The following is a 15,328-nucleotide window of genomic DNA, read 5'->3' as shown; positions in this document are numbered from 1 at the left end:
TGTCACAAGAAAAAATTGTCAGAATCAGCGGGATCCGTTGAAGCGTTCCAGAGTTATAACCTCATAAAGGGACAGTGGTCAGAATTGTATAAATTGGCCCGGTCATTAACGTGCAAACCACCCTTGGGGGTAAAGGGGTTAAGAAAACAAGTTATCCTTCAGCCTTCAAAGGTTCCTCGCTGTGAAGGTGTCCCCACAGGTCCACCATCCTGCTTGTGTGCAACAATGGACAGCTTTTTCTGTCAGCACATCATTGGTGCAGAGTATGAAGACAAAGGAGGCTGGCTTGGCTATTGAAATTAGCCAGCACTTTACACACTGCACAGATGTGCAGACACAGGAAATGCTGTATTGTGATGAAAAAAATCTAGATGTGGAGATCCTCAGATTGGGTCACATTTGATAAAAGATTTTAATGAAGTTAAAGAACTCGCTGTTTTAAGAAGTTTGTTTATTTTTGTTTGTTTTGCTTTATGCACTAGACAAAGTATTTAAATGTCATCCATATTAGTATTTATTTTGATTTGGAAATGTCATTCTAGTGGAATTATGATCACACTACTGCCACCTATCTGCTACTCCAAGCCAAGAAAGGCAAAGGAAAGCCTGTTCGTTTGGTGCGCTCATTATCTGCTGTGGAGCCCTCTGGTTCAAGTTTTCAGGATCTCCGGGTATGTGCATGTCTGATAAGATGTAATGAAATATGTATGTGATATGAAGGGCATTATAGAATTCCTTGCCCCTTCCCTTTTTTTTTTTTTTTTTTTGTGAATGCACTAAAGCCAGCAGATGAGTGCCCCTGCCTACTAAGCCAAGTTATATTCATACTCAATGTGTGTGTGCATCTCTCCCAGGAAATTGCCATTCCGCATGTTTTGCTATACACATTTCTTTCCTTTGTTTTTATTGCAGAAACACAGAAATTAAAAAAAAAAAAAAGACATAATTTCAACCCCAAATAATGGGCCGGACAAAATTTAGCACCCTTGACCTAATCTTTGGTTGCACACCCTTTGAAATTAATAACTGCAATCAATTGCTTCCTATAACCATCAACAAGCTTCTTGCATCTCTCAACTGGAATTTTTGACCACTCTTCTTTTGCAAACTGCTCTAGATCTCTCATATTTTATGGGTGCCTTCCCCCAACAGCAATTTTAAGATATCTACACAGGTGTTAAAGGGAATTTAGATCCGGACCCATTGCTGGTCACAACAAAGGTTGCACCACAATATGCAAAGAAGGATTACTCTAAAACATTGCTGCCTTAGGAAAAAAGGGCGCCCTTTTTTTATTGGCGTTTGTTCACACTAGTCTTATGTGCTGGTCCTTTTCTTCTTTTTTTTTTTTTTTTTTTTTCTCCATTGAACCATTGCTGTTCACTTCAGAACTCTCCTGCGCGTGTCTTCAGATTTCACAAAGCCTTGCGCACAGTCAAAGCACCCAGTGCCAGAGGCAGCAAGACACTTTTGCACCTCCACTATATTTGACTGTAAGTACTGTTTTCTTTGTAAGTCTCATTTGGTTTTGGATATACAGTAGAATGATGTGCTTTACCAAAAAGCTCTATTTTGGTCTCCTCTATCCTCCACATGCTTTCCCAGAAAGATTTTTGGTTTACTCGCGTACATTTTTGCAAACTGCAGTGTAGCTTTTTATGTCTGTGTAGTCAGTGGGTACACCCTTGATCTCCTGCCATTAGCGTTTCATTTCATTCAAATGTTGATGGATGTTTTGTGCTGACACTGCACCTTGAGCCTTCAGGACAGCTTGGATTTCTTTGGAACTTGATTGGGGCTGTTTATGCACCATCCGGACTATCCTGCGTTTCTTGCTTATGTTGCACACTGTGGACAAAGGAACATCAAATTCTCTGGAGATTGTTGATATTGTTCAATTTTTTTTTTTTTATTCTAATGTCCTCAGACAGTTCTCTTCTCATCTTTCTATGCTCCATGCTTAGTGTGGCACTCACTACAAAAATTTAGTCCACTTCTCCCCTTTTTGTTTGGTTTCAGGTGTGGTTTTCATGTTGCCCACACCTGCTACTTGCCACAGGGGAGTTTGAACAAGCATTACATGCTTGAAACAGTTGTTTGCACACAATTTGGAAAAGGGGTTAACCGTTTTGCCTGGCCAATATTTGAAGTTATCTGGGACATTACTGTACATGTAGCTGTTACACCCTCCCCTTCTCTTGGCTTTTCTGTCTTCTCTTTTATTTGGCAATTATGGCTACAATGGGAGAGTCTTGGCATAATCAGCAGACCAAGGATTGACTCCACTGGCAAAACCAGGCACCAAATGACAGTAGCTAGGTGCCACAGAATTAGTCCGTCACCAGAGCCTTGATGACAGCGAATCCAGCCCAAGCGCAGGTGGCGCTGTTGCAGAAGTACAACTGGTAAATGCCAGCTATACTCGCAACCCTCCTGCAGATGGCCTTGGAGCAACTCAACGCAGACTATCGTGAGGGACGTCTCCTGCTGATTCAGCAACACCGACGGGCTCTGGCTGAGCGGGAGGAGCGATAAAGAGAGACAAGCCAAGCGGTAGTGGGAAGAGCGACAGTGCCAGCTGGAGTTAACCCAAATCCAGGGGCAGAGATCTTCCCCATACAGCAGTGAGTCCAGCAACGCCAATTGCTTTAAAACCCCGTCCCAAGCCTTTTCCTCTGATAGACAAGGAAGGGGACTTAGACATATTTCTGTGGGGGTTTGAAAAAGCTTGCAGACAGTATCAGCTGCCTGAGGGCCAGTGGGCCCGATATTTAACTCCAGGGTTTAGAGGAAAATCTCTGGAGGTGTTTGTTTCTCTCCCTCGAGACCAAGATGGAGACTGAGGCAATCAAGCAGGCCTTAAGGAAGGTATCAGCTGACTCCTGAGGTCTACTGGAAAAAGTTCTGAGCCCTCCAACGTGGACCACATGACAGCTACAGTGATGTGGTGGATGGGCTCAGAACCACCTCTGAGCAGTGAGTCAAGGGACTGTCAATTGCTACCTATTGAGGAATTGAAGAATCTGATGGGGAAAGAACAATTTCTTCATCTTTGTCCCATTGAGGTGCGACAGTTTGTGCTGAACTGGAAGCCACCAAGGCAGCACAGATCGCATATACCTATGAGGCCAACCATACACCTGAGGTGCGGAATTCAGCTGTCGTCGGCTGGAAATGGGGTAAGCCGACAACTACCCCCCAGTGTCCCTGCCAGCCGGTCCTCGGGGGATCCTGCCCCATCTTCCAGCACCCGGCCTGCATACAACTCACATCAGCCTTGTCTGCCCAGTGAACCCCACACCTGAGCCCCAGGGCCCAGTGTAGCCATTCTTTTTGTGGGTGTGGCGGTTGGGAGAGCCCATGAGTTTGCAATCAGTTACTGTTGGCAACACCATTACTGTTGGGCTTAAAGATACTGGTGCAGAATGAACTCTCGTGCGCCCCGAATTTGTTACTGCAGGGACTCATTCCTGGGAAGACTGACTGTCACCGGTTTTGGGGGGTGTTCACTGTCTCTTACCGATGGCCCAGGTTTTTCTGGATTGCAGTGCGGGGAATTGGATAAGTGAAGTGGGGGTGTCAGAGAATCTCCCCGCAAATGTTCTATTGGGAACTGATCTGGGACGGTTGGTTGCCTGAAACATCCTTGACAACCCTCCCAGATCTGATATGTAATGTCATGCAAGTGTGAATGTGATGCATAATAAAAATGTGTTGTGGTACAGGAGAACTCGGCCACATCACACTGCGTGGTGATGCTGCTGAGGATCCCCTAAAAGGAGCCAGCATAAGTGCGAAGGGCGATGGAAGCATGTGGTCCCATGCAGCTGACCAGTGTCACCACGGACTGCGACAAGGCCGGTGGTAGCTGGCCCATGATTGGCACAGCTCCTGAGGTAATGGGACAGGATGGGGAGAAGCACTGGGATCATAAGGAAGGTGGTCCCGTGCAGCTGATCAATGGCACAATGCACCATGACATGGCCAGTGGTAGCTGCCCCACAGTTAGTAAAGCCTCTAAGATAAAAAGGAGGCCAGAGAAGGTGTTACCTTCCCACATCCTGGATGGGCTGGGGCTATGTCCTACAGCCGGGTAGGGTGAGGGAAATGTGTCTCACTGTCTGTCAGGAGGATTGGGTAAAGGTACCCCTAGCCTGTCAGATGGGTGGGAAAATTTGTACCCAGAGTTGGTCAGAGTAGTGGGCAGGTGTGTCTCGCAGCCTGTCAGAAATAGAAAAATGTTATCCCCCCAGGGAGACAGCCTGTCCAGGAGTTGTCACCCGTGGCCAGAGAGCCCAGAATGCAGGAAGCGTCCTGTCTTCCGGACTCATGAAGTGGGATAACAGGACCAGTGATTGACCCCCGAACAGGTCCCAGAGGGTTTCTGTAAGTTTGGGACCTTATCGTCACATTAGGCTACCCCTAACCAGGAGTCCCAGACCTGTCGGAAGACGCTGAGTTGCCCCCTGGAGAAGCCCAACTCCAAATCCCCAACGGAGAGTGTATTATGGGATCCAGGAAGGGTGTGCCATATGCCATAAGGTACACTTAAGGGGCGATCTGTTAATATGCCACCTCAAAAAAGGGGGAGGGGTTAAAGAAAATATTAAGCATACTTGAGGTCCCTCATGTCCCGTTAACCCCCCCCCCCCCCTCCTCCCTTTTTTTCCTTTTATCTACCTTTTGTCCCGAAGAGCTGGGAGATGGCAATCACAGCTGTCTTTATGCAAAATGGCAGTGATACAGCTATGTGAAGCAGATTAATTAAACTGCAAGGATCCCTCTCTATGTCCAGGTAGCGTCAAAAGAAGTCTATTGCCGCCACATAGACAGGAGAAGGCCTTGTTAGGGCCTGGAGTGGATCAAAGAAGAAATTACACCTTTTACAAAGCATCGTGGTGACAGAGCAGACATTATGGCTCCAGGAGAAAATATGGAATATTGGATTTTCTATACATCCAATATTAATGAGACTTACATTGTTGGCACCGGGATAACAAGGCCAAAAATACACGTTTTCTCATAACTATAATCCCCACCAAAAAGCTGCAAATCCATAGGGATCATATAACAACCACCAGCAGGTAAGCCACGTTTAGTCTCTAAGCGTAGCTAAAATCCCGATATGAAAGATGACACCTGTCTCGACCTTCTGTGATTGCTCTGTGATAAGTCATTACAAAAATTGGGATTTCCTAAAATTATGAAGGGCTAAGTCCAGCCCACAACCGGGACATTGTGAGGTCATTGTCCTGACAAATATACGGATCCATGACAGTTTACCCACAATTTTGGAAAGGGGCTAACAACTTTGTCTGGCCCGTATTTGGAGTTTTGTGTGAAAATTGTGTCCAGTTTGCAGTTTTCTGTGTTGTTCCAATACACAAAGGAAATAAGCATGTGTAATTGCAATTGTTGTCTGGGAGAAATACTTCATTTTCTGGAACAATTTCAATGGTGCCAACACTTTCGGCTATGACTGTATATATACACGCACAGCTCAGGCTGTGTGCACACATTCAGGATTTTTTGCTTTTTTTTTTTTTTTTTCCCCTTCTCGTTTTCCGCTATAAAAACGCATTAAACACATACATGTGCATCCCATCAATTATAATGCATTCTGCAATTTTTATGCACATGACGCGTTTTTTCCGTTAAAAAAAAAAAAAAAGCAGCATGTTCATTAATTTTGCAGATTTTTCACATTTTTCCCGCTATTTAATGCATTGGGAAGCTCTGGAAAAAAAGCGAAAAACCGCATGCTGATTTCTTGCAGAAAATGTCCGGTTTTGCTCAGGAAATTTCTGCAAGAAATCCTGACTGGTGCACATAGCCTCACTCTATGGTCCTGAGCCATAAGTTGCTAGTCTCCTAGAATAACAGCAGGCATCTTTGATTTTCTGACAGCTGTATCAGATCGGAAAATATGGAGGCGATGGGGTAACTCCAAATTTGTTATGGACTTCTGAGTATACGAATATCCAAGTGAACTAACTAATTCTTCTGCTGTAATGATGTCAAGTAACTTTTTAATCAGTAGTTCTTGGAATAACAAGTTTTATAATTTTAAATCTCCGCATAGGAACTTTTTTTTTATTTGCTCTCAATTTCACTGCGCTTTACAGACGTTATCGGCCCTTTCCCCATTGGTGTTCACAATCTAGATTACTTATGAGCAGTAGGTTTTTGGAGAGTGGGAGGAAAACCCATGCAAATACAGGGAGAGCTGCGCCATTTTATGGTCTGCCCACTTCACAGCTCCTGGTTAGGGGAGGAAGCATAAGTCACTTATGGTAAGTGTGCACGCAGATGACAGTTTGTGTTAGGTTGCACACTTCCTTGCCTGAGGTAACACTGGATTGAGTGTTTCTGCCTTCTCCACCCCTCTGAGCTCATCATAAATCAATTTGGTGATGTAGGAGCCCCACAACTGGCCGATTTATGATGAACTCACAAGACTAGTGATGCCACAGTTCACTCCTGTGATAAAGCAGACAGGAGGGGAAATGTTTCCTGTTGTGTCTTTATGTTCACTTATTATAAGTCACTTATGCTGACTATGATAGAGAGAGTGTGTGTGTGTGTGTGTGTGTGTGTGTGTGTGTGTGTAAAATACATCTAATTTTATATTGTATCTCCAACTGTGTAATTTTTATTCCAAACTGCTCAGCTTGTACCTAAGCATTCTTGACTTCTTCTGATTACTTTGAGTAATCATTGTAGATCTCTTGACCTGGATACACACGGATCAACAGTAATTAGAAGTTGTCCTAAGTCCTAATTTTAAATGGTTACCACAAGTATGGGTAGGGTGAAAATAACAAACTGGCAAACAGGATTCCTGTCACCCCTGTGGATCCACCAGTAATGAGGACATCCTTCTGTTTAAAGACCACTGAGCCCTATGATTGTCTGTAGTTGTCTTGTCGTTGGATGTTTTCCTGATGCTTCCACTGCTAGTACAGGCCGCTAGAACAGTAGTAGCTGATTGTCAGATTTTATAGTCGCCCTATCCATTCTTATAATATTATTAGTTGGGCTGGACCATCACAAGTGTTACAAAATAACAAAGTTAGTAAAAGTTTGGTTAGACAGACTTTGTGGCATAATCATCTTACAATTTTATTTTTTTGTATTTTATTATATTCTTCTAATAGGCTCGAAACAAGTTGAGTTTCGATGAGGTTGAAACCGGTGAACTTCCATATGTATTTGGATCCATGGAGTTCTCTGATGACGAGCTCTTTTATGAAGACTGCACATACAGTAGTGCAGAAATGATCACCATGAAAGAGGTATGGAAATGGCTATGTGTGTATGTGTATATATATATATTTTTTTTCTTTCTCTTTGTAAATGAAGAAAAACCGATGATTGGACATTTTGTTGATTTTATTAATTTATATGTAGCAGTAAGAGGGAAGATTCGAATATCACAGAAACTAGGGCCAACTATAAAAATTCAGTGAGATTTGAATTTTAAGAGATCAAAATCATTAAGAAATGTCTCATTTTGTAAGTGAACCTGACGTAGAACTGTGTAATGGGTAACTGCGTATCTTGTGCCTATGCTGACTTGTTCCTGTATATGTAGCGCACTAAACTTCGTGCCGAGTTCAATAGTGTGGGTTCTGCGCCTTCAACACCAATGGAGCAAAAGACTCAAGTAAAACAAAAGGAGGATAAAGAAAACTCTGATGCCAAGCTATCAAAAAATGAAGGCCTCTTTTTGCATCCAGCACCATGGACTCCAGTTACTAAGGGAATCCTTACCAACACCAATGTTCTGCCACCAGGAAAAGGTAGCTGTGTGTGTTTTTTTTTTTTTTTTTTTCTTTTTTTTTTCCCCCCCATTCTTGCAACTAGCAACAGCCGCAAATGTTTTGTGTACTTAGATGCACATTTTTCAGATGACGATATGCATGCTGCTGTTTACTAATATTTACATGTATCAACTATAATTCATAGTAGTGTAACTAATAGAATGAATGCAGTACCTAGATACTAAGTAGTGATGAAATTCCGCTACACTGAATCCATATACAGCATATAGCAGCACTATCTGGTAAAACAATAACATTAACACCACCTACGGTTGAAAGGGGTAATATTCTCACGATATTGGTATCTACCAAGTGGTGCGATCCATTAGGCACCCCCTGACCTCGTTTTCTGATTCTAACTCGCAATAACTCTTAAATTATCAGAGCCAGTTTGACAATGGCCAAAATGCCATTGCTAAACCAGAAAATCCCCAAAATAGAAGGTCTAGTGGGGTGTTTTTCTGGTATGTAGTGATTAGGATTTCCCAAAAAAAAGTGGGTCAGAGTAAGGGAAATCTATAACCCAGCAACAGGCTCGTACCCTGCTCTAAGGACTTAGGGCTACATAGGCTTTTCTGTTGGATTCAAGTTAATTCTGGCTATGATAGAAAGACATCAGAACACCTAGGTCACGATTCATCAGGGAAAGCCAACCCTCCGGTTCCTCAATCTCCCCGACTCCGACTAATGAGCATGTACATAAAGTGCAGCACCGATTCATCTCTACTAAAAGCCCAGAGATCCTTACATCAGGAACAGAGCAGACATTTATAGGGCATTTCCTAACTTTCCCAAGTTATTATGAAGACATTTACAGTTCATCCTGCACTGAACTAGTGAACCCAATGTATTATATATTTTAGGAGTCTGTCTATTTTATACCAACTCCAACAAAAAGATATCAGTGGAAATTCTGATTGAAGGTTATGGCAATTTAATGTATTGCTTTGATATTCACTTTAAGAATGTAAGCATCTAAGTAACTTTGTAAGTTAAATTTTATGTGAACATTTAATAAAAATAGTAAAAAAAAAAATAAAAAAATTGAACACCGATTCTGACTCCACGTCCCTGCTTTAAGGGCAAGACAGATTTACAGTAGAGACTTTTTTTTTTTTGTACAAAGTTTCTATGGAAAGCCGCATATGCAGATTTGTCTCTATAGCAGAAGGCTAGAGAAAAAATCAATTGAAACGACATTTTATTTTTGCTTTCCGTTATAAGGGTATATGCAGCAGAGAATTCTGCACTGAAAACTCACCTCTTGGCAGGGAAAAAACAGAATTTAAAATGTGCTTTTTTTTTTTTTTTTTTTAATTTTGTTTTTATTTCCTCGCCCTTTACCTGTTGTTGAGTTAATATAGCGTCCGTTTTGTGTCCTGTTTTATTATAGAGAAAAATTCAGCCAAAAAAGAAACCCCTATTAAAAAAGTGATGGAGACAAGCAGCGAAATGAACCCTTCAATAAGTCCTGAAAGACGGTGAGTGAGTACATATCTGTGGCTACAGCATGTGTAAGATCTGAGTCTTCCATATGGTGGTCTACTGGTGCGTGGAGGTCTATGGGCGCTGTGTAAGTGTTCATGGCCCCAGCGTCCCCTCAAGGAGGACTGGAGATAAGTGACTGGAGATTACTAATGAGAACAGCTGCTAGTTGGAATCCTGGTCACTACAGGAACTGTTGTGCAAGTTGGAGAACTTCCCCTTTTTAAGACCCAATGGTGGAGGTTTGCTACAATAAATGTGCCAGAATTGTGCAAAAAAACAAGTGTACAGACCTTGGTTCACATCTGTTTTACACACTTTCATCTCCCCTCTCTGAAATGGGAGCTTTGCCTTGTGGGAAAGGGTCATAGCCCAACTTACACCCCAGTGCACCAAAATGTAGGTGCAAATTTCCGCACAAAGTTGAGGAAAACAAAAGGTTGTGCACATTTCCACCGCAGATGGTGTAATGTTGCGTCAGATTTCATACAGCATGACCCACTGTGGTAGACTAGACAGTGTTAACCAAAATTTGCTCCATCCTTAAAGGGATTGTACACTACTCGGATAACCCCCTTCTTAATAGCTATATTTGTTCCCCAGTATAAAATAACCACCTGCACTCTCTTTTAGTGCCGGCACTGTTCCAGCGATGACCACAGTGCTTCCTCCAGACTTCCTTTGGCAGTAACAGACATTCGGAGAAAGACACAGCAGCAGGAACTCTCACTACTTCTGAATGTCCATTGCTGCTAAAGGAATTCTGCTATACTTTTCTTAGGTTTTTTTTGTTTTTACGGCATTCATTGTACAGTAAAAAATTACTCCAAATCATTCTCCAGGACAGTACAATTATGACTATATAAAACTTGCATATAGTTTTGTTTAGTGGGAGGAAGAAATGGAGATTGTGAAGATTTTGTAAAGAAAGCTTAATTCTTCTTCATTTTCCAAGACCTGTAATGTTACTTTTTCTATTCCTTTTGAACTATGTGAAAACCTTTTGGCTGCATGTAGTACTTCAGTTTGTCCACTAGGTGGTGCTACATGGCAATAAGATGAGGATATCTGACTTGCATGGCTATAAACTTTTTTTTTCTTTTTTTTTCCAGCTGTCGCTCAGTAGATTTGGACTTGAATCAAGCACATCTGGATGGTGCCCAGAAGAAAAAAGGAACAAAGGTATTTGGAAGCCTGGAAAGAGGACTTGATAAAGTAATCACTATGTTAACACCGAGCAAACGGAAAGGATATGCAAGAGATGGACCTCGAAAGCTCAGGGTAAAACTTCTGTTTTCTGATGTGAATTTGTGTTTTTTTTTTTTTTTTTGGACTTCTATTCTAATAAATATAGAAAATATACAGCGACCATTAATGTTTAATTTGTTGTATACTCTTACAGGCTCACTACAATGTAACCATGACCAATATGCTGAGTCCTGACCTGCTGCTAAATGAAATAGTCAGAGTGCTGCCCCAGAAGAATGTCGACTATGTACAGAAGGGGTAAGGTGGTCGGTTAATTTGTTTAATCAAGAAATATGGTCTCAAATGAGACATGTATATTAAAAAAAAAAAAAATTCTCATGATCTATATATGCCACTCAAACGTGTAGAAATAAGATTTCCCTATTACTACTTTTTGGTGTGTGTGTGTGTGTATATATATATATACACACACACACACACACACACACACACACACACACACACACACACACACACACACACACACACACACACACACACACACACACACACACACACACACACACACACACCTTGTGCTCGTATATACAATTATTAACTAGATGGCAGCCCGATTCTAAAGATTCGGGAGTCTAGAATCCATATATACTTTATTTATTCAAATGTAAGAATACAATTAATAAATAATAGTAAGAGAACAAAAAATGGCTGCACTCACCAGCTCTTGACAATTCTTGACAGTACGGCACATTTCTGATTGGTTGCCGCCTGCCGCGAGCGACCAATCAGAAAAGTGCCGCGCACCACGAAGGCATATATCTTTGTCCACCCTGAGCGGGTGTAGGACGCTGGTGACGTCACTTATCTCCGGACAAAGCCACGGAAGTTGGCACAAATTGCCGGAAGTAGTATTCTAGGCAATTATATATTAGATTTTAATGTTATCAGTGTTTACCTTTGAACGTTTATATTGTATTGTCCTGTCACCAGCCATGTGTACGATTATCGGCTGAAAGCCTCTCTGGAACCAATAATCACCCCATGTAAAGGTATCTTTATAAGTTAAAGATTCAGAATACTATGACTTTTATCATATCCTGAACAGTCAAGTTTTTTATGAACCGTTAAGGTTTTCTGGTTGAAGTAAAAAAAACTGAGTGTTTACAGTTTGAAACCATAAAATGTTGAAAAATTATGTCATTCTTGAGTATATCACTCAATGGTGCTCATAAACGTGTCAAATTTGATCTATAATATACTTTAATATACGTTACTTTAATCTTTAATATACTTAAGAACAGGGCCCCAGACATCACACAGGGGGTCTGAAACACCGCACAGTGGTCCAAAATATCGCTGTGCTCTGCCTGGGGCCCCATATGCTGCCTGGGGCCCCATATGCTGCCTGGGGCCCCTGTGCTCTGCCTGGGGCCCCATATGCTGCCTGGGGCCCCTGTGCTCTGCCTGGGGCCCCTGTGCTCTGCCTGGGGCCCCTGTGCTCTGCCTGGGGCCCCATATGCTGCCTGGGGCCCCTGTGCTCTGCCTGGGGCCCCTGTGCTCTGCCTGGGGCCCCTGTGCTCTGCCTGGGGCCCCTGTGCTCTGCCTGGGGCCCCTGTGCTCTGCCTGGGGCCCCTGTGCTCTGCCTGGGGCCCCATGTGCTCTGCCTGGGGCCCCATGTGCTCTGCCTGGGGCCCCATGTGCTCTGCCTGGGGCCCCATGTGCTCTGCCTGGGGCCCCATGTGCTCTGCCTGGGGCCCCATGTGCTCTGCCTGGGGCCCCATGTGCTCTGCCTGGGGCCCCATGTGCTCTGCCTGGGGCCCCATGTGCTCTGCCTGGGGCCCCATGTGCTCTGCCTGGGGCCCCATGTGCTCTGCCTGGGGCCCCATATAGCTGCCTGGGGCCCCTGTGCTCTGAATCGCAAAGTCCTTGTTTCCCCAACAATACTCGTCTGAAGATGGGAATAACATTTTAGTACAAGATCTCTGGCGTTGGTGAATCCTAAAGGTAGGTATCAGTGTAGTAGTATCTAGCTTTACCAAAAGCCGCCCCCAAGGAGAGCTGTGATGCAAGAATTGTGTATATATCCCGAGGTGCCACCATGGAAGCCGTATACTGTACACTGTGGTAATATACAGATCGCACAATAACTCGTCACACGTTTGGAATTTCAGGTATACTTTGAAATGCAAAACGCAGTCGGACTTTGGGAAGGTGACCATGCAGTTTGAACTAGAAGTGTGTCAAGTAAACAAGCCAGATCTCGTAGGGATCCGAAGACAGCGGCTTAAAGGTGATGCCTGGGTATACAAGAGACTAGTAGAAGACATTCTTTCCAGCTGCAAGGTTACTGTGGTCTAACTACTACACAGAATTGTCTCGCCGTGTACATAGACTTTCACTAGAACTATTCCTGTCCTGTATCATAGTCTGTAAAGTAATATTGGAGATTTGGCCGCTGGTACATAATCATGTGAATAACTGTAAAGTCTAAGTGTCATTTGTCTTTTAATTGTGAATTTTTTAAATGTTTGTATGTTACATTTAAAATAAAACAATTTTTAACCTTATATTTGAGTATTTCATTATCATGTCACACGGATAGAGCAGCGGAAATTCCCCGAACGTGGAATGTTTCCTAGGACATGGGTGTCAGCAAATTTGCATAATTCTTTTGCTGTCTGTGGTTCTTAAGTAGGATTTATTGAGGTCGTTAATTAAGCCACAGCTGTGGTTACTAGAGTTAAACTGTATGCTCATATGTCGAGGAAAATAGGATTGACTCCAATAAATGTGTTCTTTAGTCAACAAAAATGCCATGAAGCTGAATGCTTTGTAATGAAATGTAAATTCATTACTTCGGCCTAGGACCAACGGGTAATGATCAGAACTCCGAATGCCTATTGCTAATCTCCTTTGAAAGGTCATCGAAGCCTTCACATAAGTATCCTTGTCGTACCAGGGAGGCCTTTTTTTACTTGTGTATATAGTATTTTTGTAGAAATGCAATGAAAAACAATCCAATTTTTAACCTAAAAGTTTAAAAAAAAATAAAAAAATGTTAATGCTGTATCAGAGAAATCTGCTTAATTTCCCACTTTTAGTCTTTTTTATTGGACTTCCCCCCCTGCATTTGTTATCCACTGTGAAGAATCAGCGCAAGTCAGTCTTGCTCAGGGGACACTGTCCAGTATACTCTATAGAGAGGGGATCGGGAAAGGGAACAGACAGAAAGGCTCTGTATCTATGCACAAGGTTATTTCCAGCCATTTCTCACTTACGGAGTTTCTAACTGTAGTTTGTTTTGATACAATCACTGTTTTATCAGCAGGAGATTATCACTAGAGGACTAGTAATCCTTCTGCCTGGTAGTGAAGCATATTCATGAGCTTACTTACATATTCCCTTCCCACTGATTAGCAGAATTCTTTGTACCCTGTGACAGCTTTTTGCTTTAGTAAACAGTAGTGATGAGCGAATATACTCGAGCACGCTCTGGGGTCCTCCAAGTATTTTTTAGTGCTCGGAGATTTACTTTTTCTTGCTGCAGCTGAATGATTTACATCTGTTAGCCAGCTTGATTACATGTGGGGATTCCCTAGCAACCAGGAAACCCCCACACGTACTTATGCTGGCTAACAGATGTAAATCATTCAGCTGCGGCAATGAAAACGAAAACGCCGAGCACTAAAAAATACTCGGAGGACTCCCGAGCGTGCTCGAGTAACGAGTATATTCGCTCATCACTAGTAAACAGTGGTGTAGGCAGAGCTCAGCATTAGAGAACTGGTAGATCTGCAGCAGGTAAAACAGTTATTTTTAAATTACAGCAAGCAGTTCAGTAAGTAACATCACTGGAATCGGGACTCTACCCCTACATTATGCTCACACGGAGTTACAAGAACTTGGTAATAGATTTCCTTTTACAAGTGTTTTACCTGACTTCAGAGCTTGATGCAAATCAAAACAGCTCAGCTCTGCTGTATAATATCCTCCATGTTGCTACACCTTTTCTGTGAGCTAAAAAGTGGGTAAAGAGCAGGCATTCCCCCTCGCTGTGCTGTCCATGGGAGAAATTGCTGCAGCTCGCAGTGGATTGTAAATTACAGAATGGTGAGCATGCAGGATATATGTCACAAACACAAATTATGTTATTAATGTACAGACAGGACACCTAATTCTGAAATGTTACTTGAAGGCACAGTTACCGTTATAAAATACATTGTATTTAGGCTAAAAAGCATTTTAGTAGACTGATTTAACATCAAATCTGTTAGCTAGCTTTATCTGACGTCTGGGTCTATATAATCTTTTCTCTTGATCAATCTTCAAAAATGATATATGAGCAAAGATGGACTCTGTTCAGTCTTTTTAGCCACTCAAAATATGCCTGCTATTAGAGATAAGCGAATCGATAAGCAGAGGATTGAGAGAAATTCCCTCTAAACTTGTAGTTTCACACGAATTTGAACATTTTGCCTGGCACCATTTCCACATTGCTGAGGCATCAGAGCAAGATATCCTCATTTTGCGTGGCCATGTTGGCTTTTTATTTATTATTATTTATATAGCACCATTGATTCCATGGTGCTGTACATGAGAAGGGGTTACACCAAAATACAAATCACTTACAGTAAACAAAACTAACAATGACAGACTGGTATAGAGGGCAGATAACCCTGCCCTTGCGGGCTTACATTCTTCAGGATTAAGGAGACAGTAGGTCAAGGGTTGCAGGAGCTCCGATGGTGTTGAGGAGGCCGTGTGGTCTTTACAGGCTGTAAGCTTCTTTGAAGAGGTGGGTTTTCAGGTTT

The 15,328-nt window shown here is 42.5% G+C and overlaps 1 protein-coding gene across 1 annotated transcript in view; it reads left to right on the top strand.

Annotated features, from left to right (window-relative positions):
* The window catches only part of MELK (maternal embryonic leucine zipper kinase), a 47,524-nt gene extending 34,440 nt beyond the window's left edge, over positions 1-13,084 (top strand). The window contains exons 12-18 of the mRNA XM_077251672.1: positions 543-671; positions 7,158-7,295; positions 7,595-7,802; positions 9,217-9,304; positions 10,421-10,589; positions 10,711-10,814; positions 12,689-13,084. Coding sequence (XP_077107787.1) covers positions 543-671; positions 7,158-7,295; positions 7,595-7,802; positions 9,217-9,304; positions 10,421-10,589; positions 10,711-10,814; positions 12,689-12,875 — 1,023 coding nt within the window. The 3' untranslated portion in view covers positions 12,876-13,084. The remainder of the gene's footprint in view (positions 1-542; positions 672-7,157; positions 7,296-7,594; positions 7,803-9,216; positions 9,305-10,420; positions 10,590-10,710; positions 10,815-12,688) is intronic.
* Positions 13,085-15,328: the final 2,244 nt, after the last annotated feature.

The sequence above is a fragment of the Ranitomeya variabilis genome, chromosome 1 (genome assembly GCF_051348905.1).
Source record: "Ranitomeya variabilis isolate aRanVar5 chromosome 1, aRanVar5.hap1, whole genome shotgun sequence".
In the NCBI taxonomy this organism is placed as follows: Eukaryota; Metazoa; Chordata; class Amphibia; order Anura; family Dendrobatidae; genus Ranitomeya; species Ranitomeya variabilis.
Note: the sequence above shows the minus strand (reverse complement) of the source record. Positions and strands in the feature narration are given on the sequence as shown.